Source organism: Eufriesea mexicana, unplaced genomic scaffold (genome assembly GCF_001483705.2).
Source record: "Eufriesea mexicana isolate 0111107269 unplaced genomic scaffold, ASM148370v2 scaffold1336, whole genome shotgun sequence".
Classification (NCBI taxonomy): Eukaryota; Metazoa; Arthropoda; class Insecta; order Hymenoptera; family Apidae; genus Eufriesea; species Eufriesea mexicana.
Genome location: NW_016909447.1, coordinates 801911 through 826321, shown reverse-complemented (window position 1 = coordinate 826321; position 24411 = coordinate 801911). Strand labels below are relative to the sequence as shown.

Below are 24411 nucleotides of genomic sequence, written 5' to 3'. Positions count from 1 at the left end.
ATTGCAGTTCGTGGTTAGTTGGAACGCAGGATCAAGTAAACAGGAATAAAAATTCTTAACGACACCTTAATATTATGAGTCGTGAACAAAATTGATATAGGTGTGCTTTAATGTTCTTATTTATGGCAATAGGAACTGTAAGGTCCGGAATGAAATAAGTCAGAGAAACTATCTCTAGTATAAGAAAGATTAACTAAAGGGAAACATATGTGGATAACAGTTAATCATTCTAGAGTATAGTGTCTTTTCAAAGTGTATTTGCTGTGATAAACATGGAGTTACGTATTGAGCATATAAATACATTGTGTTTATAAATTATGCTACTGTTCCAATTTAATTTTAAATACTTATTAGGGTTTCATTTTCTGACTATGAGTCAGGTCCACATATTTTTAAAATGCACTACAGGAAAATTTAAAGCAGTGCCAGGCTATCAAGAGTAATGTATCATTCAATAACTTATTTATGTGTGATGCAATGTAATATACCATCGTCTCCATAGTTGTCATATTCATGTTACAAGATGTAGTTCCATATCTTCCGCGAATTGTAAGAAAGAAGTGGGAAAAAGTTGCCAAAAAGTCGTGGTAATTCTATCCTCGAGTCCAACATAATTCACATAAGACCTTATTAATTTACAGCAGGAACATTAACTTCCAACCTATGTTCCATTTTCGTTTCATTCAAAAAAGGTTTATGAAGCAAGTTAAGTACGATGCACGCTACTGGGTATATACCTACGAATTCTTCCAAAAGTCCTATTTGTTAAATCGACTTTTAATAGATTCAATGTTCTAAAGGCATATTTTGCATTTAAACTATTAAATGACCGCATTGCTATTGTCATATCCGGGTGACGAAACGCGAAACGTGTTAATCAATGAACGGTAAATTTCGCTATCATTATTTGCCTGCAATACTTACCATTTGTCGCACACGTGACATAATACTTTCAATAAAGGTACTAGAACACAACTTGGTAAATAAATTATTCACTGCAGGACCTGTTACATGCCTTAGTTCTGTTGAAATTGGATACAAATTCATCATGTTTATTCGGCTAGGTGCTTTATCAACATTATTCATACACAGAAATATGGGACGCAGGACTAATTAGAAAATTATTTATTCTTGAGTACACAATGACATCTAGATGCATTTATATGTCTGTTTTCCGCACTGTAATTTATTATACTTCACAAGCGGCGCAACAAAACAGAATTTTCATGATTAAAATGCTTTCGGTACTATCCAAAAGAAGTTTTAAATTAATATAGGTTCTAAAGTGAACCATTGCGATGAAATATAGGCACCAATTACTAACAAATATTCAATTTGCCTAAAAATTTCTTTCCATACATTAATCACATGTTGATGTTAATGTATCAATTCTGAAATATATTGCTGGTATAGTGATCATCTAATTTTAACTTCCTGAATTCCTGTACGTACGTTAACTTGGTAATTTCATTCCATTTAATACCCGTAAATAATAACAGAAGTACATAAACAAATAGATAGAATATGTTGCAGAACATTTGAATGTTTATCTGTACCGTAGTTCCGAACCTTCTATTGAAACTGTGAAATAAAATAGTAAGAATGATTTTATTAATAACCTTGAATTAATGTATTTCCCAATTTATCTCTTTATTCACTTTTAAAAGACATAATGTTCATTCAGCTTCGCAGAGAAATTTGTTCACAATATCAAGTGTTCACAAAAAATGAACGTTAACCTTTTATCAAAAGGACTGACTTTAAGAATATTAATTAGCTATATTGCACTTCGCCCGCTGAGTAATAGTTCATGTTCGAAATGCGTTAAGCAGCTGATTTCAAAACACCAGCGAAATGTAGCAGTGACAGTGTCAAAATATGGAGCTCCATTTCACCTATAGTTGACAATAAAATATTTTCCGGAGATAGCATTCTAAGTAAATGTGAATACGTAAACTAGTTGAAATTTGATTTATAATGAATTCAGTAGTATACATAATATGAATGAACATATAAGTTAAATTTAGAGTAATGTAAGAAAATTGGGTAGGCAACAGAATAAGCAGCGACATAAATATATGAAGCGATTTATTTCAATCTATATCATATCCTACTCGCTAATAATTCTCATAACCCTAAGTCTGACGTTGAAACACTCTGACATACTTTGGTACTCCCTGACTTTCTGATGTTCTCTGGCTCTTGCACCCTTACTTATACCATTCACTCTGTCGCTTTTTCGCATTCAGGCTCACCTTCCTAATCACGCCTCTTTTTCCGCAATCTTCGATATTGTCCAGACACTTCGATCATGTCACCCTCATAAACTATCTGTTTGAATCTAATCTGTCGCATTCGGATGTCTTACGCATTCACTCCAACTTTACGCGCGCGGTCACCTTTGCTCCAACTGTAAACACTCCAGATATTCTTTCGACCCACGTAGTCACTTTCAACCCTACAGTAATGTTTCTTTTTCAACTGTCGTGAAACGTTATCCATTTCTCCTCAATTGCTGTATTCAAATCCAAATGGATTTTGTGGGACGAAATGAATCTCAACACTTGGAAGCTAATTAGAAGTTGAATGATATTGCGAAACAGACGCTAACTGGAAGGATACATATGCTCCGTATAGAACCTTTTGAAGAAAGTATCAACAAATATATATACAGCTGCTCTGAAGGTAATATTCATACAAAACATTAACATTGTAACAATATTGTAGAAGAAAATAGACGCTCCATGTGAAATTTGAGATTGTACATACCCTATAAATATTTTCGGAATGCAAATTGTAATGTTACACATTTCAGCGTACACTATGTACCGAAGGACGTAACTTAAATGAATAAAACTTCTGTTGCTTCAAACTATTATGGTATCGCGGGATGAGAGTGTTATCTAGAGGGCGTGCGAAAGGATGAATGATCGTGCGCTAGGATCGTGTGAACGGGATGTTTATGAATGTATCGAGTGGCTTTAGAAATGCGCCTGAGTGTTTGGGCTGAGTGACCCGCTGAGGGTAGGATTGCGAGGAGTGCGTGGGAAAGTGTGATTGGAAAGAGAGAATAGATATGAAAGAGGATAGAATGGATGGTTTTAAATAGGGATGCAAGGGCGTGAGTGGGCACAGTCAGTCAGTGACAGAGAGAGGGTGTGTAGTCGGTCGCGGTACGTGTAGTATAGGAGGGCACAGAGAGAGAGAGAGAGAGAGTTGTGAAAAAAGGTGTATTAGTGTTGCGAATATAAACGTGTTGTTAGGATTAATAAATAGTTTTAGTATTATTCGTGTTGTCCCACCCTATCTCTACACGATAAAAAGCTTTTACACATATTTAAGAGTGATTTGCCTAGTAACAGTATTTTTAGCACATATCCTTCGAATTATGTAATACTTAAGAAAACATTGCAGTGGGGCATAGAATTCATTATTCATACAGTACTTGTTATAGATGCAATTACCAGTTGCAATATGTATACTAATTGCAATCATTGCAACGAAAAGAAAAAGAGAACGGCATAAATCATATGTGTAGTCCCTTTGTATATACTACTAGAAATATATTTATTATCTGTAGGTACTATTTTATCTTATTTCAATTAAAAATAGTATTGTCATGTTTCAATGTTACTACCATTAATATATGTTATAGTACCTAATGTTATGGAGAACCCAAGCAAATTTGCTGTATATTTAAACACGATATACTTACAACAACACATACGTACGAACAATCTCGGTATTGTTCTTCATGAATGAAAACGCAACCAATAGACTGTCGGTATATGTTCACTGTAACATTGAGAAATGAAGATAACACTGTATTGAACTTTGCGTTATTACGAATACGTTTCTGGAAGTCTTCGTTCTATTTCAGTTATACAGATTAAATTACATTGAAGACTGCTTGACTTATTTAATCTGCCAAAAGAGCATCAATTTAATGTTTGTCCACATTACCAACGGATTGATTCACCGTAGTAAACTAATAGCACTATACAGTAAATTATAACTTATCCACAAATCTGTAACATCTATTCAAGAGCTGTGGTAGAAATTTCCTTCTTGTATATGAATCTCGAAACGAAATAGTTTTATCGACTCAGTTTTCGAAAGATGAGATTTTTTCCAAAAATGCTCTATTTTCAGTTAAATGAAGAATGGCACGAAAACTAACAAGGGTAAGAGGTTAATTTGCACGTTAGAAGCTTGACGAGATGTTTCTGAATTGATTAATATTTATAGTTGTAAATATTTATGCTCTTAAGTGACTGCAATTTGTCACCAAACTGAAAAAATAAATCGTGGAGCGTACCTCGTTTGCATGGTTCTTATACTTTCACAAAAACTTCTTCATACATTACGAATTTGTTATAATGTTTCGTATTCTGTACACTTCCACAAGGAAGAAGTACGGTTATATTCAACTTTGACAGGACGATAAAATATACATCTATGGCTCATAATGATGTGCTTGCTGCGACGCAGCCATTACCCGCAGTAGAGGGTCCTCTCTCAACGTTGTTGAAGTCGGTCGTTCGCTGGTATCCTCTGGTGCTGAAGGTGCTAGAAAAGACAAAAGGGAAAGTAAGGGATGAGCGTTTCTTCACGGGCCTTCTAGTGGACTCATCAGTATGGCTACAGTAGCAAGCCGTGCCTTAGGCCGGGATACTATTGGAAGATAGGAAAGATATATATGTAGGAAGCGGAGGGTTTCCGAGGACTTGTTAGAATGACCTCAAACATCCTTCAAGTTGGAATCCATCTAGTACAAGGGTGAGGACGGCGGCCGCTACACTCATGTATTCATATTCTGCAGGGCAGTGGCAACACGTAATAAACATCGATATTAAATTCTCTATCGCGTTCTGCTTGACGAATACGTATTTCATATATATTCTTGGATATATATTTAGGAATGGAATGTGACCTAGCCAGAAGGAATGCTGAGAGAGTTTGAGACATTCAACAAAAGTCACCACGCGCAAGGGGAACGAATGTAGGGGATGCATATGACAGAGCTAAGCTTGACAAAGGAGTAGAAATTTATGAATGCGTCTCTTGCTTGAAGAACTTGGCCCACTGAGGATGCGTAGGAAATGAGTGATCACGAAAAATGTTCTGTGTATGAAGAACAGAGTGCAAGATTTGAATAAGTGTGCAAGTGTCCAATAAGGTCCTAAATATGTAATAATACATTCATCATAATATCATAAAGAATTTTCCCCATTCGTTCGTACTTTTGAAAAATTTGATTGTGAAGTTCTCAATGCATGAATGTCAACTAAATGTTTTAACACGAATCTGATAGCACGAATCCTTTGGCGCAAATAAAATTTCTCTACAGGAAATGACAGTTCCACAGAATACAAGAATCTGTCTGTTGTCTCAGGCAGTGCCTATGACAACGGTACTCACGAATATTCGGTGCAATTCGCACACACTACCAATGTCCAAATGGTCCAGGAGTGCCCTACAACTATTGTTTCTTAAGCTATTTGGCGCCAATGCGCAGCTTTGCCGTACCTGGTCCATTTCGGATATAGCGGCAGATGTTGGGTGCGAATATATTCCTCATCATACCAATGAAAAGAGCCCAGTCCAACCAGCGGAGGAAGTCAACCCGCGCAGGACCCTAGTAGGCTTAAGGAGATCGCCCGGGGAGATACCCGTATTGGCGCATTTCTCTTGGGCCACTTCAGGTCTGGCATGGATATGAGATCCAACCGAAGGTCTCCATGGCCCGTTGCCACTCCCTCTTTCGCATCCAGTGGCATGCGCGAACGCATGGGACACCACCCACTGGACCCCGAGGGCACCAACGAGGAGGCGAGGTAAGTGGACTTGCCGGATCGGGCCCTACAACTTCACCGAAGTCTCCCGCACTGCGCAGCTCGGCTTTGCAGCTATAGGGATCATCAGTTCCATCGTGGTTTCTGGCGGACACCTTACACCAGAACCCTCCCCAGCTTCTGCCCTCAGGAGTGCCCTACAGAAAAATAAAATCAAAATCCAGGCAACGGAATCTACGGCCTATATCCCTGTACAGACAAGTATTGTGTGTGTTATCGGGGCCCGCCAATTGGCGGCCGCTCCGTACTTCGAGCTAATGCTTTATAACTGCTTCGCGAAAAAGATGTTATTGTACTTTCTAGCGTCACCGCTGCAGGGAAACGCGTATGTAGGTTTTAAACTCGCGGCTTGGAAGAACCCTGCCCTCACCGTTGAAGGATCATGGGACATGTTGTGCCTACCCTTGCGGGAAGCAGCTCACTTAGCCGTGGCTCCGGGTTGCCTAGCAGCCCGCAGCCTCGTTACCAGCGAGGGCCACGTGGAGGAGGAGCTACCAGCTTTCGCTCGGTCCCAGCAGGATGGCGTATGCCGATATACCTGCACCGTCCCGGTATCAGTCTCTGGATGCCGCCTGCCGTGACGGTCACAGGTGCCTTATCTCTCATCCCTTGTTGTTCTGTTCCTCCGGTGCTTTTCGTGGTCATCCTGTCTAGCCATCTTCTTCGTATGTCCCAGTTGGCTGCTTCCTCCTTAGCAGCGGTTGGTCCTGTTTCGGTTGGATCCTGCGTCACACCGCGTCTTCTCCCTCCACCACCACGTGTACCTCTTGAAGTTGTTCCTTCTCTCCTTTCCCGCCATTTCTTCTCCTTGGCGGAGAGTACGTCGCGAGCAAACTTCCGTAAGTGACGAAACGCCTTTCTTGACATGAGGATGTGACTTTCCATTGGCCACCTGAATCTGTGACCGTCGAGTTCTTCTTTCAGTGCGCGCCGGTCTTCACTATAGAGTGGGCACACTTCTATGGTGTGCCACGGCGTTTCCTCTTCACCGCAGTCGCACAGTTCCGTTTCGCTGCAGCCAAAGTACTTCAGCTTGTTGTTGAAGTCACCATAGCCGCTGAGGAACTGCGTCACATGCTGGTCCACGTGGATCCATTTACTCTTGACCCTTTCGTGGACGTTGACGAAGTAGGCGTATGCCGTTCGTCCTTTCCCAGTCGCTCTCCAACGCTCCTGCCAAGTGGCCATGGCTTCATCCCGTAGGCGTCGCTTTGCTTCCACCATGTTCGTGGATTCTTTCCTTTCTGCGTGCATCCGCGCGCGCATTTCTACCACCAGGTCGATGGGCATTTCCCCAGCTATCACTTGAAGAGCCTCTGTTGAAATTGTCCGGTATGCCTTCGTGACCTGAAGCAGGGCCATTCTCTGCGATCTCTCGAGTATCTTCTTTGTCTTCAAGTTCAGTCGGTCGCTCCAGCCAGCTGCGGCGTTCGTGGCGATTGGGACAAATAGCCCCCTGTACAGGATGGTTAAGGCTCCACGTCCGAGACCCCAGTTCACCTTGGCCACTTTTGCAAGGCTATTGAACATTCTTCTGCACTTGTGCGCTGTTTCTTGCACGTGCTTTTCTATCCTCAGGCCGCGTTCAAGATGAACGCCGAGGTATTTCATTGATGGGTGCATCCTGATACTTTTCCCGTTGATGCGAATTGTTGGTGGCCGTTCGGCGTCGAGCTTCCCTTTCACCAACAGCATCTCCGTCTTCTCGGCCGACAGTGCTAGCCTCTTGCGGCTGCGCCATGTAGAGACCGCTGTGACCGCCGATTGCTCCTCTCGCCGCAGTTCCTCCCTCGGGTTACCGCCGACCAGGATTATTATATCGTCGGCGCACGCGACCGCATCGCATTGGGCCTCCTCGGACTCTAGTTGCGCCAGCAAGTCGTCGAGAACTATATTCCAGAGGCTCGGGCCTAGTATCGACCCATGCGGGCAACCCATTGTTACTGACTTCTCGACAGATTCGTGCTTCCCTATCAGCTGGACTCTCCTGTCCGTGAAGTAGCTTTGCGTCAGCTTGTACAAGTTTTGCGCGCAGTTCCTACGCTTCAGTTCTTGGAGCACGTTAAGCCACCACACATTATCGAAGGCACCCGAAATGTCGAGTGCAATCGCTAAAATGTACTTCCACTCGCTCTTCTCATTTATCGCTCCTCGTAGCTTGACAATTGCGTCCTGTGTCGATTTTCCAGGACGGAATCCGAACTGTTGCTCAGAGGACAGTATATGATTGTGGAAGAGTGGGGCCATCCTTTTCGACATTAGTCACTCCAATAGTTTGCCAATCATTGAGAGCAAGCATATCGGCCTGTACGACTTTGGGCTACTTCTGTCTCTGTCCGGTACTCTGAGAATCGTAACGACGTTACCGATTTTCCATCTTTTCGGGAAGAATCCCCATTCCAAACAGGCGTTGATGATATTCAGTAGCTCTTGGTGAATAGAGCTCCATGCTTCCTGTATACCTCCGACTCCATTCGATCAGGGCCAGGGCATTTGCCTCTTTTGAGCCGCGCTATCGCGCAGCCCAGTTCCTCGTACCTGAATGGGGGGCTGTCTGCAGTTTTCGGGGCGTTCTTGGAGTCCTCCCGGATCCACCGTTGCTCGGCTGTGTCCTTTTCCACGTCGTCATCTGGAACGAGCGCGGTTAACATCGCCTCCGCCGTGGATCGCCAATCCGAGGTTTCTCCTTGCGGCGTGCGGAGTGCGCACGTCGCCTCTTCTCTCCTCAGCTTCCCGAGGGCAGTCTTGTAGACAATTCCCCAGGGCTCTTTGTTTCCTTCTTCGGTGAGGAACTGGCGCCAGTTTTGGATCGTCGCGTTCGTCACCATTCTGGTGTACTTCTTTCGTACTTCGCAGTAATGCTGTTTCTCTAGCTCCCTCGTTTCGGGGTCCTTGGTCCCCTGGTACTTCCTTCTTGCTCGGTACGCATCTCCCTTTGCACGTATGAGATCTTGGATCCATCAAGGGTTGGACCTTTCGTACCATTTCTTCTTCGGTATGGCCGCATTGCAGGCTTCGGTGAGAAACCGCTCCAGCTCTGCGACCGTACTCTCTACGTCCTCTTGGCACCTGATTACCATTTCGGACAGGTTCCTCTTCTCTTCCAAAATGAGCTTGTGGAACTTTTCCCACTCCCTGTACAGACAACTATTGTTTCGTAAGCATCTCGGCGCCAATGCGCAGCTTTGCCGTGCCTGGTCCATTTCGGATATAGCGGCAGATGTGGGTGCTAATTTATTCCTCAACATACCAATGAGAAGAGCCCAGTCCAACCAGCGGAGGAAATCAACCCGCGCATGACCCTAGAAGGCTTAGGAGAACGCCCGGGGAGATACCCGTATTGGCGTATTTCTCTTGGGCCACTTCGGGTCTGGCATGGATATGAGATCCAACCGAAGGTCTCCATGGCCCGTTGCCACTCCCTCTTTCGCATCCAGTGGCATGCGCGAACGCATGGAACACCACCCACTGGACCCCGAGGGCACCAACGAGGAGGCGAGGTAAGTGGACTTGCCGGTTCGGGCCCTACAACTTCACCGAAGTCTCCCGCACTGCTCAGCTCGGCTTTGCAGCTATAGGGATCATTAGTTCCATCGTGGTTTCTAGCGGACACCTTACACCAGAACGCTCCCCAGCTTCTGCCCTCTCCCTGTACAGACAGCTATTGTTTCTTAAGCTCTTTGGCGCCATTACGCAGCTTTGCTGTACCTGGTCCATTTCGGATATAGCGGCAGATGTTGGGTGCGAATTTAGATCATCAGCATACCAAGAAAATGAACAGGTCCAACCAGCGGAGGAAGTCAACCCGCGCAGGACCCTAGTAGGCTTAAGGAGATCGCCCGGGGAGATACCCGTATTGGCGCATTTCTCTTGGGCCACTTCAGGTCTGGCATGGATATGAGATCCAACCGAAGGTCTCCATGGCCCGTTTCCCTGTACAGACAGTTCGATGCAGACGAATCGCTATGAACATACTATGACACCGTTCGATAAAACATGACGGACACCAAACACTCAAGTATGCTGACCGCCCAAGAATGACACACAATGCAACAGTTTCCGCGAACCAGGGTAACTTGTTATGTAATGTGCAAGTGCTTCTTCCTTTATTGAAGGAACGTCGAACCTGCGCAAACGGTATAAGACACTGAAATTGGAGAGAAACCGATTCGATGCAAGAGAACGGTAGTAAAATAACGTAAGTGTAACACACAGAAGTCATGCCTTTATTTGTCTCTCCTCAACACCGAAGAACTCATGTCGTTCGACGGTCACAAGCTATATTCAAAAGGACTCTTCAAGCCTTCTCCACTCAGGACTTACCCTGCACTGTGAAGGTTACTACTATTCTACCTCCTACGAAACTTGACAACGTGCTTTTATCAGTCGCTAATTGGCTGACATGATTTTTATGATTTTCCTCATAAATTTATGTCACTTTTCGGATTCGTTGTTTGCCGTCGTGAAAACCGTGTCACTTTGCCGATCCACAATTCACTCACCATGCCGATTATAATTCCGTTAATCTGCGTTTCGCTTAACAGTAAAGACCACGCAACATATCTGTGCTTCTGAAAATTTTGTAACGCTATTGGTTGATTTTCGATTTGTTATTAGAGTAATACCATGCATAGGTCATTGGCCGGTTTGTAATCTGTTTTTCTAAAATAGGGTCTCAAATCAACACTGGCTGATTCGTGATTTCTCTTTCCGAAGTGGCATCTTATGTTTTCACTCTTTGTCCTCCAATTAGCTCGAAATATAACTTCACATATGTCAGTTGTGACTTATCGGCAATCCTATCGTTCCCTAATCGATACCATTTTGACCCTCGAAGAAGATAGGAATACTGTTACCATGTGTTGTGAAACCTGTACAGAACCGACTTATATAAAAATACCTGAAACTCACAAATTTGTAGGATTGTTAGGTGGTAGCAAAAGGATAGTGTTAGATAAATGAAGTATGACTCATTGTAAACTAACACAAAACTTGTTCTGAGCACTGTGACATCTCACATTGACTGTATCCCAAAGAACTGTTCATTTCACTCCCTTGTACCCTTATATAAACCATGCAATCTCACTTCCAACATACTCGTGCTCTCTTTCTCAATTACGTTTTCTCATGTGCCATTTACAGCCTTGCCCTTAGTGAGTCACGTACACTAAGCCCTCAGACACATCCCTAGGCTTTCACAATTCACGTGCATTCGACACTGCTATAAATATCCCGTTCATACGATTCATACGATTCCATCCGCACGCACTCCAGATCACTCTGTGAACGTTTGGACCAAACTGGAAATCGCTGTTTATTATCGTACGCCTTCAAGGAGGGCCCCAAGAGTTTCCGTGCGCTTTAAAATCGTACATACAAAACTGGCTCCGTCACAAACGGTGACTTTGTGCCCCAATCACGTCACGCACACCATTCCCGCAAATTTATACTACGTCAGGGTGCTGTCATAAATAAGTACGCTCCAATAATACGTAAACACTACGTTAAGCATCCAGTTCAGATCTGGTAATTAGATAACACCTAGATATTACAATGATTGAGAAAGAGCTATAAATACATTTGTGAAACTTCTAAATGAATAAACAATTGTGTTTATTTCTTAACAATTGTATATTGACAAATCATTCGTATGAAATAATGAAAACAATTTGAACTTCAAATAAATATGAGAATTTTCTTATAATTTTGCAGTCAGTACTAAAAGAATATGAAAACATCTACTTGTTATAGATATGACAAGCTTCGTATATAGAAAGGCACTTTTGACAACGTGCATGCATGATAACAGCTCTGCTGATACGGTGATTCCGCAAATGGTTCGCCTCCGATTTGGATGAAATTTCATACAATTAAAAAACACACAAAAATGTTATACACGTATTTTACTACAGTTGTTTGTATCTCATGTTTAAGGGAATATACGCCCGAAAGATGGACTTTCCAAGAGCTAACTTTGGAATGGTAAGATATGGCAGAGCACTGATTCATGAAAATTTGTATGATTAACGACATGTTAGAATAATATTTAAAAGAGAACAAAAATTATTCCATAATACTTATAACAAATGAATTGTCTCCGTTTATTTGAAGTGACACGACATATGCACGTTTAACAAAAATAATTGCATCTTTTATTCCCCAAACTACGGTATGTGCATATGTATAATGATCATACGTGTAATGAATAGATAAGGTATAGATGGCACATCTACGTCGGCCACATGTGTGCTCGCATCCAAGTAAACCGCTAACGTCTTGCTGTAGTCGCGCTATGACCTGCACTATCTGCTTCTAGTCATGATCGACACCTTGAGGCAAGTGTAGTTTAGAATCATTAGTAATTAGCTGCAACAAATATAACGTAGTTGAGAATATATTTTAACTTATATATATTAACAAGGACAGTTCATTTCAATCATTTCACCACATCCAAAGAACAGTTATTTTATGTTATTTGAAATATAACATATAAAAAATGTATAATATTCATATCGTTTTATGTACATTTTCGTACATTTAAATTATTAATATGTTACCATACATCTGCATTCGTATGACTATTTATGCAGGATTTCCCAGCGGTACTATCTATTGGCAGTGAAACTGTGGAGATCTGATTTTAAAAGAAAGCATAGTTTGAAAATGAAGAATAAAACTTTTTCATTTGTAGCTTTATTATCGAGAAAATCGAATTTCAATATTCACCGACCACCGGTGTATATAATACGCGCTTCATGTACAGCGAGACGCGAGCGGTCGGTTACAGTGCGAACACACAAGTGATCGACGTAAGGTGCAATCCTTACATTATTTGTAGATAGTATTATGCATACGTACATACCAATGCATTGGCAATAAAAAATGCAATTCTTTTCCTTAAAATATTATTGAATATTCTTTGGTTACTGTAACATTATTCTATCGTGACGTATATCATGCATATGTTTACAAAGCAATTCTTTGTTGTGTCATACCGTTTTGAAGTTAGTCCTTCGAGAGTGGACAATTATGGGTGATTTCCACAATCAAACTTGACTTACTGTTGATATGCGAAATATGTGTCAAATACCCTTGACTGTTCTTTAACCTGTCTTAGTTTCATCTAAATCAGTGGGGAAGAGTTAACGGCATGCCCTTAGGAGTCTAGATAGGTAAGTCAGCGCTGTGCTGAGGCAGAATATAGCTTACACTTTATAAATGCATATCTTACCGCCCGGTTAACACTGAGAATGTTGCCGTCATTCTTCCAGGATGAGTCCTGAAATTTTTATGGAATGAAAATTTTATAGAACACGACATCGCATAGCAAATTTGTATGGGATAAAGGGCCTTTCTATAAACACAAGAATAGTGTTTATGAAGTACGCCCAGTAGTTTACTTTTAAAACTTTATATCCAATTGCAATTGATTCATGGCAAAAATGATTATGATCATAGATATCGATAAACTCATGTTCTCCTACCTGACTTTTAATATAAGAATGAAACTTCTAACTTTGCCAATTTTCCTGCAATATATCATTTCATCCAAAAGTCAAAATTCGTTTTGAACATTAAAATTAGTTTGATTTTCGGCTGTGAATATAAGTTTATTTCTAGGTTCTGTAAATATCACGCCTATCCTAGTAAGCAGACGAAATACGTACAACACGTTTATGGTAGTTCTATTTTCCGCCCTGACCGTGGGCAAGATTGATTAATCGCAATACACACGTAGTTAAATGCAACTAGAGAAATGTACTTATCAATACTATATTCGTTTCGTTTGCCTCTATCGAGTGATCTTAACATCAATACTACATGGTCTAGTTAACATGTTCGCTCAAGAATCGAATAACGACTTGCTACTGCTATTTAATTACATCTGTACTTCCTCATTTATATACATGTAATGAAGTTTTATTTAAAATAAGTCTCTATATATTGCAGGAATAATTGTGGTTTATCTAGTGATGGACAGGAAATTGTTTGCAGGCATATTAAATATGACACGATACACTCAAGTCTTCATAAGTTTGTGAGAGAAGTATATATAATCCGAGGTCATATATTTTCGTGTGAACTAGATTTAACCTTAACTGCTGTTTATTGAAGTCTAGTAAGACCCTTAAATTTTTCATTTATGATAACCAAAACAAAGAGGATTTCATTGTACAAGTGAGATTACAGAAATATTTCTGACTTCATAATCGAAAACGCAGAGTGTACTTATATGCGCACTCGTTATTGCCATATCTTCGAAGTATTTGCAATTGGATAATCGAAAATCGAGTGATTCGGTACAATCACAAAGAATTTGTTTCAATATTTAACTTTCAATTGCAATAAATTCTATCTACAGTGCAAAACCTGCAATACTAACCACGCATAAAAGCTAAAGTTGTTACAAAATAATAATGCTAAAAATAACTTGCTAGTTTCGTTATGAGAAAAATTTAAATAATGAAGTGGGAACTATTTATACATGTACATTTTTACTTTTTTACTTACATATTCACTTTACATATTGCTTTCTCAAATCTTTAGTGACCTTAAGATCTAAGCAAGGGGCGTAGGTTGAATACAGTCACTATAATACAACAAGGGTTGGAACACATAACTCATTTTTGGATGAAACTTATTCCTCTTCAGTACAATATAATCTAACTATTGAGGGAATGAAGGACCTCAGTGTGGACGGCGTATCAAATGGATGTGGTGGACAGTATGATTGTACTAGAGTGTCGGTTGTGAGTGACAAGTGAGATTCGGAATGTACTTGAAGATTTAGGGTTCATGACAATATATGTACGGTGTTGCGTGATGTGCGTTTCAAGAAACTGCCCGAGAAGGTGCAAAAATGAGTTCGGAAAAGGGGAAAATGTGTGTGGTTAGAATATGACTGAGAAGATGAAAGAGAGGTCAGTGTGTCACAACGAATGTTAAAGTAAACTGTTGACTAAACATTTGAGTATGATAAGATACACCTATATAATGAAGACATTAGCTGGCAGAACGGAATCAATATACATACGTAAATTCTCTTTCTATTAGAAGTGGGTTAGGCATCTGCATTTTCCCGTTTTGGGGGCTGAACGTACACTGCTCTATAGACACCAAATCTGGATACATCTAATGAGCGAAATTATCACTGATCGAACGTCATCTGAAGTCTTCCACAAGTAAACCCGATTTGTCAATATACATATACTTCCACATATTCGATTTTCATAATATCCTGCATCATTCTGATGCCACACACGCTGCATCTGTTTAGAGACGATGCCATATATATTGATAAATACTCTGCCACACGATACATATAACGTATTCTCGTGAATTGACCACTTCCGTTTATATTCACATCCACGGTGCGACAAAATCGTCCGAATTAGAAGTTAGGTTGTACTAACGCAATTACATTTTTACTTCCAACTATAGTTGTACAATCTCTTACAAACTATTCATGCTACGATATGCACCTATATGTGAACAAATAAAGAAAATCGGAATATATCTGTCCGCTGAGAAACACTATTTGAGACCCTAATAAGAAGACCAGCCCGAAGAACCAAAAAAGAAAAAAGGAACTGCCAACAAAATAACTTAGAAGGGCAAATAATATGCCTGAATGAGAATGGACCAGATCAGAAACGACATAGAAAGAAGCAGTGTGTATGAGTTCATAACAATAGATGTAGTATCTAAAATAACCAAACAAAGCAGAGGACAATAGGGAAATAATGAGAAAGGAAATTCTGCAGATAATGGTCCAAATGGATTTCAACAAACTTAGAAACCTCAGTGAACACACAGATGTAATTACTGTAGAAATAAATGTAAAGAAGGAAAGATCTTTAGTACTTCAGAAATAGAGAAAAAGGAACATCGTAACACAGAACGAGATCATCCAACGCAGGTAAATCATTCAGATTTTCGGATGCCATGCAAGTTTTATACAAATGGTTGTTAAATAAAGTATAGTGTCGATACTGATTCTAGCCACTTGAAAGTCTAGATACGAAACGTCACAATTAGAAGAGGAAGCACTCAACTACAACCAATATTCATCGATGCAGACAAATCCTACACGCTGCTAATAAGATGTTACTGACTACGCTATAAAATACAATCACAAATCGTAAACCAAGATACAAGACAGAAAGTATTGCATCATACGTTATGACGCTAGCAGCCTCAAACACAATCATAGCTATTTATTTAACCTAAAGACGCCAGAAAACGTAAAACTGTAGAAGAGAGCTCTATCAGTCGATAGTAGAGCAGATCGGGAAAGATAATCTGTGATGATTAGAACTGGACGATGCCATAAACGTAAAAAGCACAGTAACTGGTGAACCACTTCCATTATACGTAACAGAACTGCTACTACCACAAAACAACAAGGACGCACATAAAGACGCAAGACTAGTTAAAACTGCCATTAATGTAAAGCTATTAATGTCTAAGGGGGACATTCCGCCGTGTGCACGTTGCCAACAATATTGACATGCATGAAATTACTGCAAACGCATATCGCATTGCGTAAAATGTGCTGAATCACATCTCTCAGCACAATATCTTAAAGAAAAGAGAATCAGCGATGCAGTCTGCGTAAATTGTCATAGCAAACACCAAACAAACTACGAAGAATGTAAAATTTGGAAAAGAATACAATGAAGGTTGATCCACGGAGTGCGAGGTAAGCAATCAAATAAAACCACATGAGTCCAGGTAACAAAAGGAACCGCAGAACGCAATATCCACATTAAGTCACAAGAAACATAACCTGACAAACATTTTTTATACTTTGGAAGGACGGCGGCCAAGCCGTAGTAATCGAGAACACACACGCGAAAATTACAAACGTTCTTGTTGGAAAAAAGACACTACTACGGCAATAATGGAATATTATATACAACAGGTAATGATGATGGTGGTCATGATATTGAAATGAACTGTTATGGTAGATGAAAATGGAGGTTCAAAATAATTTTTTGGGACAGCATTGTGATACAGCACAGGAGCACAGAACTACAGGAATTTTTATGCCGAGAATATACTGGAATATGGCTCCTACAAGAAACACACGGAACAGAGGTATCAAAGCACTATCCCAGTAGTGAAAATATCCTTCCATGTGTAACAGACTTTGCAATCACCAACTTCCTCCTTAATATAAGTGATATGCAGGTTTACGTCCAACTCACCTCTAATCTGTCACAAATTATCCCCACGCTAAACAAAGCACCATAACATCTGGAAACAGTCACAATCATAAGGAAATCTGTTCACGGCCCAAAATTCTAGGAAAACGGATAGAAACCATGCGTGGAAAATCCCACTAAACGGAGAAAGTGAAGTAAAAAGGGCGACAGAATGCATTACCAAACAAATTAAGCAGCTGCATACGAAGTCATGTCATAAGTCAGCAAAATAACAATCACGAGCTAATTCCCAGATTCATACCAGTCAAAATCAAGAGAGGAAGGGCAATCAAAAAGATGGTAAAGCAACTCACGGTAAAACGTCACTGACTGACGGTAAAATGACTATGAAGTGGCCTATAAACCAGATCAAATGTCTTTTGCTCGACTAAAAGAAAAAAAGTTTCAAGTCCATGTGAGAAATCAAGATACCACCACAACAACTAATTATATTACATGGAAATCTTTCAAAAGCGTTAAAAGATTAAACCGTCATGGAGACTTAGAAATGACAGGAAAATGAATCCCAATCAATAAATACCTAAATATCTGCCATGCATTTTTAGAACACAAAAAGATGCGCATGATTAAACTGCAAAAGTAAAAGAAGCAGCTAGTAATCGGAACTATTGCCTGCAAGCTACGCGACGAGAGGCACGACACATATTAAGCGACTGAATCACCAAAACGTCATTCGGAAACGATCTGATTACACGACAAGGAATAAATAATCTATCACGGTATATTATGGCACGTTAGACCCAGATACATTACGATACGCTACACCTTGATCCCAAGAATCGGTTACATTCCTGTAGTTTGGAAATGTGCAATAATTATAGGTAACTAAAGCCGCAAAGTCAACATATATACTTCAATCCTTTGGACTGATATCCTCTGTCATCTCCAGCATGTCGAAAATAATGAAAAGAGCAATACTATGCTGACTTCAAGTCAAACTAAGACAAGCCAAAGTAAAATTCAAGTCAAGCAGACAATTAATACCTATGAACAAGTTTGGTATCAGAAAGGACTACAATATCAATGAATGGACCCATAAAGTAGGGCAGGAAATGTTAAACTCACTTGAAAATTTGCAACATTGCAGCTGCACGTTCACAAACATTGAATAGCCAAATTAGTAAGTTTCATACTACAATGTTATGTTGAATGTTTGCTATAATGCAAATTTGGATGTTTCAAAATTTTGCAGTATTGCCCACGAAAACAGCTTGTCGATAGACGTTGCAATTGAAAATTGTTTGGATGCTCAAGTGCAAAGGACTGTCAGTCATGGTGCTTATGGAAATGTAAGGTTACAGTTCTTACAATAATTTCCTTTCTCGTCTGGAAGAAAATGATGCGTAACTTAAACATGGAATGTCTTGGAACTTCTCCGAACATGTATAAGTTATCTAGCCTTGTAACCAAGCAACATTGGTTTCTGTTTCTCAAACTCAAATTTAATATTCAAGGATGAAGCCTGCGCTACGTTGTAGGGCAACTCCTCCTTAGATGTAGGATTTCAGACATATGCTGTATAGTGTAACATGCGTATGTCGTCGTGTGTGAAGGCAACTATGAACTGTAGAAAATGTCTTGTTTAGTATCTCGAAAATGTAAAGGTGTTTATACTGAGCCGATGTTACAAAATTGTGTTATGAATGCATTGATATTTTAAAAAATTGAATTTATATCCCCACGGTTCGATTTCATTAAACATGTGCCCATAAGTAGGAATCCGATAGTCGACGCCGAATCTATTGTCAATTTAAGCTGTCAAAGTTTCAAAATATTCAATGACTTAATAAATAACATGGAAAACGCAATGTTCGACTAGAGGTGCAGAGATAGTAAGAAATATTAGATTGAAGTGCATTTTCCGATGACAGCGACTAGTTTGTCTGAGTTCAAAATTGATTCGAGATAAATCGTATTATGCTAATTTTCTGATGAGGCTATATATGTGGGATTTCGACATGTAGGACCCTAGGAAGGGAAATAATATTAAGAGAGATAGCAAAGCGAATGAGCAAGAGATCTTGGTTTTAAGTGAGGACACAGGAACAATTGGGCCGCTTCACAATCGGAAGGATAGCGATCTCGAGATTGGCTCGAGCGTTCACGACGATATCTGGAGATCGTGCGCAGGGACAATTGACCGAGCGTAGGGATTGCATGAACGGGATATTTATAACTGTGTCGAGTACGAACGACTGGCGAGAATGTTTAGGAATGTGTCCGAGTGTTTTAAGTACTTGGCCCGCCAAGGGTGAAGTCACGTGTGAAATGAGCGACGGAGGAAGGAAGACTGCGTATGAAAGAGGAGAGAATGCAAGGTTTAAATAAGGATACGGGTGAAGAAGTGCATAAAGAGTATGAAAAGATTCTAGAGAGTCCATTGCGTAGAGAGTCTAGTGAGCCTTGGTGAGATTATATAGATTACGTAGAGGTCTGTAGTCCTAATGGAGTTCTAAAAGGATATAATCAGAATTGAAAGAAAGACGAAGCTGCATTTTATCTGAAATAAGTCTGTTTTGATATAAAAAGGTGTCGTTGCTTATCAAGCCATCAGATTTTTGTCTGCGAAGGGAATATCGGGGAATAATCCCATGTAAAATAAGGTAATACAAAAACAAGGAGGGGCCCTTCATCCACGGGGTTGGTATAATGTCTTGCTTTTCCTATTGTACCTACGGTGCTGCTAGTTGATATCCCTTGACCGTTGGGCTATAGTATGTAGTAGGCAGAAGGACGCAAAGAAGGATCTGTTTCGTCCTGAGACTGCTTATGGACTTGCCGTTAAAGCTTCCTTGTAGGCCCTGCCTTGGACGGGGTACACATAGGTAGCATCGTGTGTTCACTGAGGACTTACGAGCAAGTCCTCCAGCCTTCTTCTAGTGGGAATCCAACTATTTGCGGTAGTGTGAACGTTGATCGCTACAAACAATGTAATAAAGGAATAAAAGAGGTACATGATCCTCCGTTTATTAATTTCCGTCTCTTTCAAATTCCATAGACGGTTCATGGGGACTGACGGTTGAATTTCACATACTGCCAGACCGGAAATAGTCCAAAGGAAATACGACAATATCGGATACATCCCCGGGCATTATCCGACGGCCGACATCAGAGTCAATTGTTGTGTTGACTTCCCCGTTGGTTGGACAATGCCTGTTTCAGTAACAGATCAGAATAAAAGCATCCAATATCTGCCAGTATGCCCGTAAGGAGAGCCGCGTATTGCGCAAAGCAGCTCGGAATAGAAATTTGCAAATTTCTATATAATAATAAACAGAGATGTCTATTGTTTCTTCAAAAAGGCGAAAATACTGCTGTATCTATACATGGAGCCTTGTGTTTTGGGCAAATTTTCAATCACTACTTGTTAATTAATATCGGTAAATTATAATCTTGCAAATTCAGCAATTACACGTCGAAGGTACAACATCATTTTATAACCGGGCAGACAGCGATTTCACCTAAAACAGGAGTAAGAAGGAACTTTGGAATATTATAATCCGATGAGAGATTTCGTTTTCGAGAAAATCAAGTTTGACTATTATTCCACAACACAATGCAATTTACTTGCAGTCTAATGTATTTATAATAGTTTCAAAGCTATCTAATAAGCTAGACAAGAAGTCATTTCTGTTAGAAAACTTAATCGGAGAATACGAAATTCTCATTACGAAGTTGCAACACTTCAGATTATTTAGAAAGAAGCTGTCATATTCTAGACGAATACTAGGAAGCAGCATTATACGTAATCGATTCATAGAGTGAGAAACAGCCAATTGTGTTATACTTAACCTGATAAATTAGTATTAGGTTAGTCATTATTCTCCTACCTTCAAGGGTCAGAGTATTTGAAGGACGCATGGTTTTGGTGGGCATAGTGTAAATCGGAGGACGTTTATTGATTTCTTCAAGACGGATTATGTAATATTCATTCCATTTAGATATGAAATAGTTATTCGTAATGCCAAGGGACGATCTACCACATAGGTAATGGAGCACCTCGAATGTAAAAGGCCATTTAAAATTCAAACAGAGGTGAGAAAAATATTCATTGCTACATTAGTGTCGTTTACGCAAGGAGGAATACACATTTTAAATTTTAATCTACTGTTGGTGAGAGTTTACTTGAGTGATCTTACCATAAACAAACTGTCGTCTGGTTTTTGGTAAAATGCTGTAATTCAGTTTCAATAATATATATTGATAGCGGGAGATAGAAGAAATAATACCGCTCAACTATTTTTTTCTTTTTTTTTTATCTTCTAATAGGAGCAGTTTGGTTTACCTGCGGAATGTATGAATCGTCCGCAATAACAGGGAAGGGCTCGGGATTTTGAACCGCAGTTGCTGAAACAATAATTGCCGTTTAGCCTTAATTTTCAAGGTACATGCAAATATTATTGGTATTACTGAGCGGAAATTTTCGTGTACGTATGTCTACTTTGCGTTGGATACAGAAGATGTCGCCGCTCGCTTACTGTTAACATGCTTGACAGTATGACGGTCAGTGATACAAGCTCTAGAGTAAGATTTTATTCCATTAACCCGTTAGAAGCTCATGGAAATACCGCATTTGCGAGACACGCACAGATAGGGTTGAATGCTACCAGAAATTTTGTATATCTTCAGCGCCGAGATCGAACAGAGAGAAAATGCCCGGAAAGAAGGCAAAACCGAGGCATTCTTCTACCCCGTATGTTCTCGATTTCCTTTTCCGTATTTCCTATTGCAGCCAGATTTGTGTATTTTCCTGAAAACACTGGTAAAATGTTATCGTAAGTGATCCCAGGACAGATAATCAAACCACGGAAGACTACGTCATATGATGGATTGATTGTTTAAATAAATGTAATTGTTTCTTGGAGCTACTCTAACAATATTCAACGCATGAAGCACGATCTCTCACATCGCTGCTGATCTGTAATACAAAATTATCTTCGAAACCGCAGCTAAACAATTTTCAATATGATGTATCAACTGAGAACGAAACTATGCTTTTAGAAATGGGGTACCTATTAAGGCAGATAAGTTGATAACATTACCTTTTTGAAAATTTTGCTTAGGACTAAAGCAGATTTTGCTAAACGATTGGAGACTAGTCTTATCAGATATTGTAATTGGGTGGAATTTTCTTATTGCCCGACAGATGCCATCAACGACAGAGAAAGTGTATATGGTGCATTGTATTTAAGATATAACGTACAGACTGGTGATGGCCAGAAAAGAAGTTCACCACTTCATGGACTTCCATTAACATGTGACTACCGATAGTTACAAACACGTCAGAAATATTAACCTTACTATTTGATAGATAAGAGTTAATAATTGTATGTGAGATATGGTATAAGTAGAAAGAAAGAAGTTTATGATTGGTTGAACGATGTTAAGGATATTATGCTCTTATTACCTAGGGGATACTCAACATGATTCTGAGGAATCGTGCCGAATGGATATAATGAGGTGAAGGTAGGTTAGTCCGCCATAGAATGATGAGAACAGTGTATTGATCTCTCAGAATATTTTAAGTTGTCACACATTATATCAGTTTCCTTACCAATGGTCAGTTTACTTAGATCCCTAGGAACCCATTTATGATTAGGAAGTCTTGAAGATTGCAATTTCTGTAACACAGCTGACAATAAAAGCACTGTCCATGAGTTATCCCAGTAAATACTATTGTAATATTTATATACCTGTATATTTGTATATTAGGTCTTCACTATCAGCAATCAATATATTTGCACCTTACTGAGTCTGGAATGAAATAATATACTATGAAAGCATAAGTATAGGTGATATTGTTGAACTTTCATTAAATTGAACAATTCTTTGTAATAATTGAATTAGTTATAGTGATAAACCATGTGGTGATAGCAGCTAAATAAATTAAATGTACGCATTTATTCATTGTGCATATATATACATTCATGTAATTCGGATACTTATAGACTACATTGCAAATAATGAAATTTTGTCATTTCTTTTCCCTTTCAGATATCAAATGAGGTAGCATACGCCGAGCTATGTTTAACACGCCCAACAGCGTTGTCAACATTAGTAACCGATGCGAAATTGACAAGTATCAGTGGAATTGGAAGTTTCAGTGCACTTGATGGTTATGGTAGTGGGATGATTGTAGGTGCTCAACCATGCACAAGAGAAGCTACAATCTATGCTTGCATAGACCACAATGCCAAGCCATTAAAAGTGGATGCTTCAACCACTTCACCTTTCACATTAGCATCATTATCAACAAGAAGTACATTTCAGGACTGTAATGTTTCAACAATGAGTGGAAAACATTCGACAAGGGAAGTAGTTACTGTGCGTACGCCATTAATATCAACCCAGGAAAGTTGTGTATAGGGATGCGATTCTGACGCGCTGTCAGCACATGTCGACGAATATTATGTTTGATGTGACGTGCGCGTCTTATTACTAAGTGTGTTTCTTTAATTATTTGTCTTACAATGAAACGTACACATATGCTATTTAATATACTACAAGCGTGTAAAGTAGTTAACAGGATTATTGTCGGGTGGCCTGAGCAATCATTAACTGTCAAATATTGATACAGTAGCAAATGGATACAAGAGAACAATGAATCCTCTTACCCTATTAATAATAAAAGCGTGATATTAATACTAACTTACAAATTATTCAAGGATATAGATTAGTTCAACTTAAATTTAGTAAATGAGACTGATTTAAATATATTTTAGCTTTTCATGAACGTGTTTGTGAGTACTCAGTAAGTACCCTGTTTCCTGTGAGCAATTAAATTGTTTATGCTACACTCGCAAATATAAAAAGTAACTAGAGTCTGATAGCATGATTTAAGGACTAACAGTTGGTAACACAAGAGAATAACTTGAAGGTAACACAAAGTTGATAAAGTCTGCTTCATAATAGCATTAGTTTCGTAACAATCGAGTTTCGAAATTTTTGAATAATCGTCAGCAATGGAAGACTAACATAAGTTTCTGGACTTTGAAGCAGTACTAATAATTTATATTTCTTCTTATTTCCACAATCAATTCATATAACAAATTTCGATACTAATTTCAGAAAATTACCATTCAATGGAAGAGCTACCATCCTTTCTTCTAACTTAAAGAGAGTATATTCCTTAAATCACCTTTGACCACGTATCTGTGGGGTGGTGACAAGTATATACCTTCGTCTTAAGAAATTGACGACAGAGATTCGACTGAGTGCGAAGGTAATTTGGATAGATAGTAAACTAAATCGACTTAGTAGAGAGGATTTGCGTCATTGCACAAGGGAATGTTAATAATGTCAAAAGCAATACTGCAGACAACCAAGAA

At 39.5% G+C, this 24411-nt stretch overlaps 1 protein-coding gene across 1 annotated transcript in view; it reads left to right on the top strand.

The window, feature by feature from the left end:
* Positions 1-23449, top strand: part of LOC108547976 (uncharacterized) — a 230722-nt gene extending 207273 nt beyond the window's left edge. Inside the window, exon 17 of the mRNA XM_017900727.1 lies at positions 23078-23449. Within this exon, the coding sequence (XP_017756216.1) occupies positions 23078-23449 (372 nt within the window). The remainder of the gene's footprint in view (positions 1-23077) is intronic.
* Positions 23450-24411: the final 962 nt, after the last annotated feature.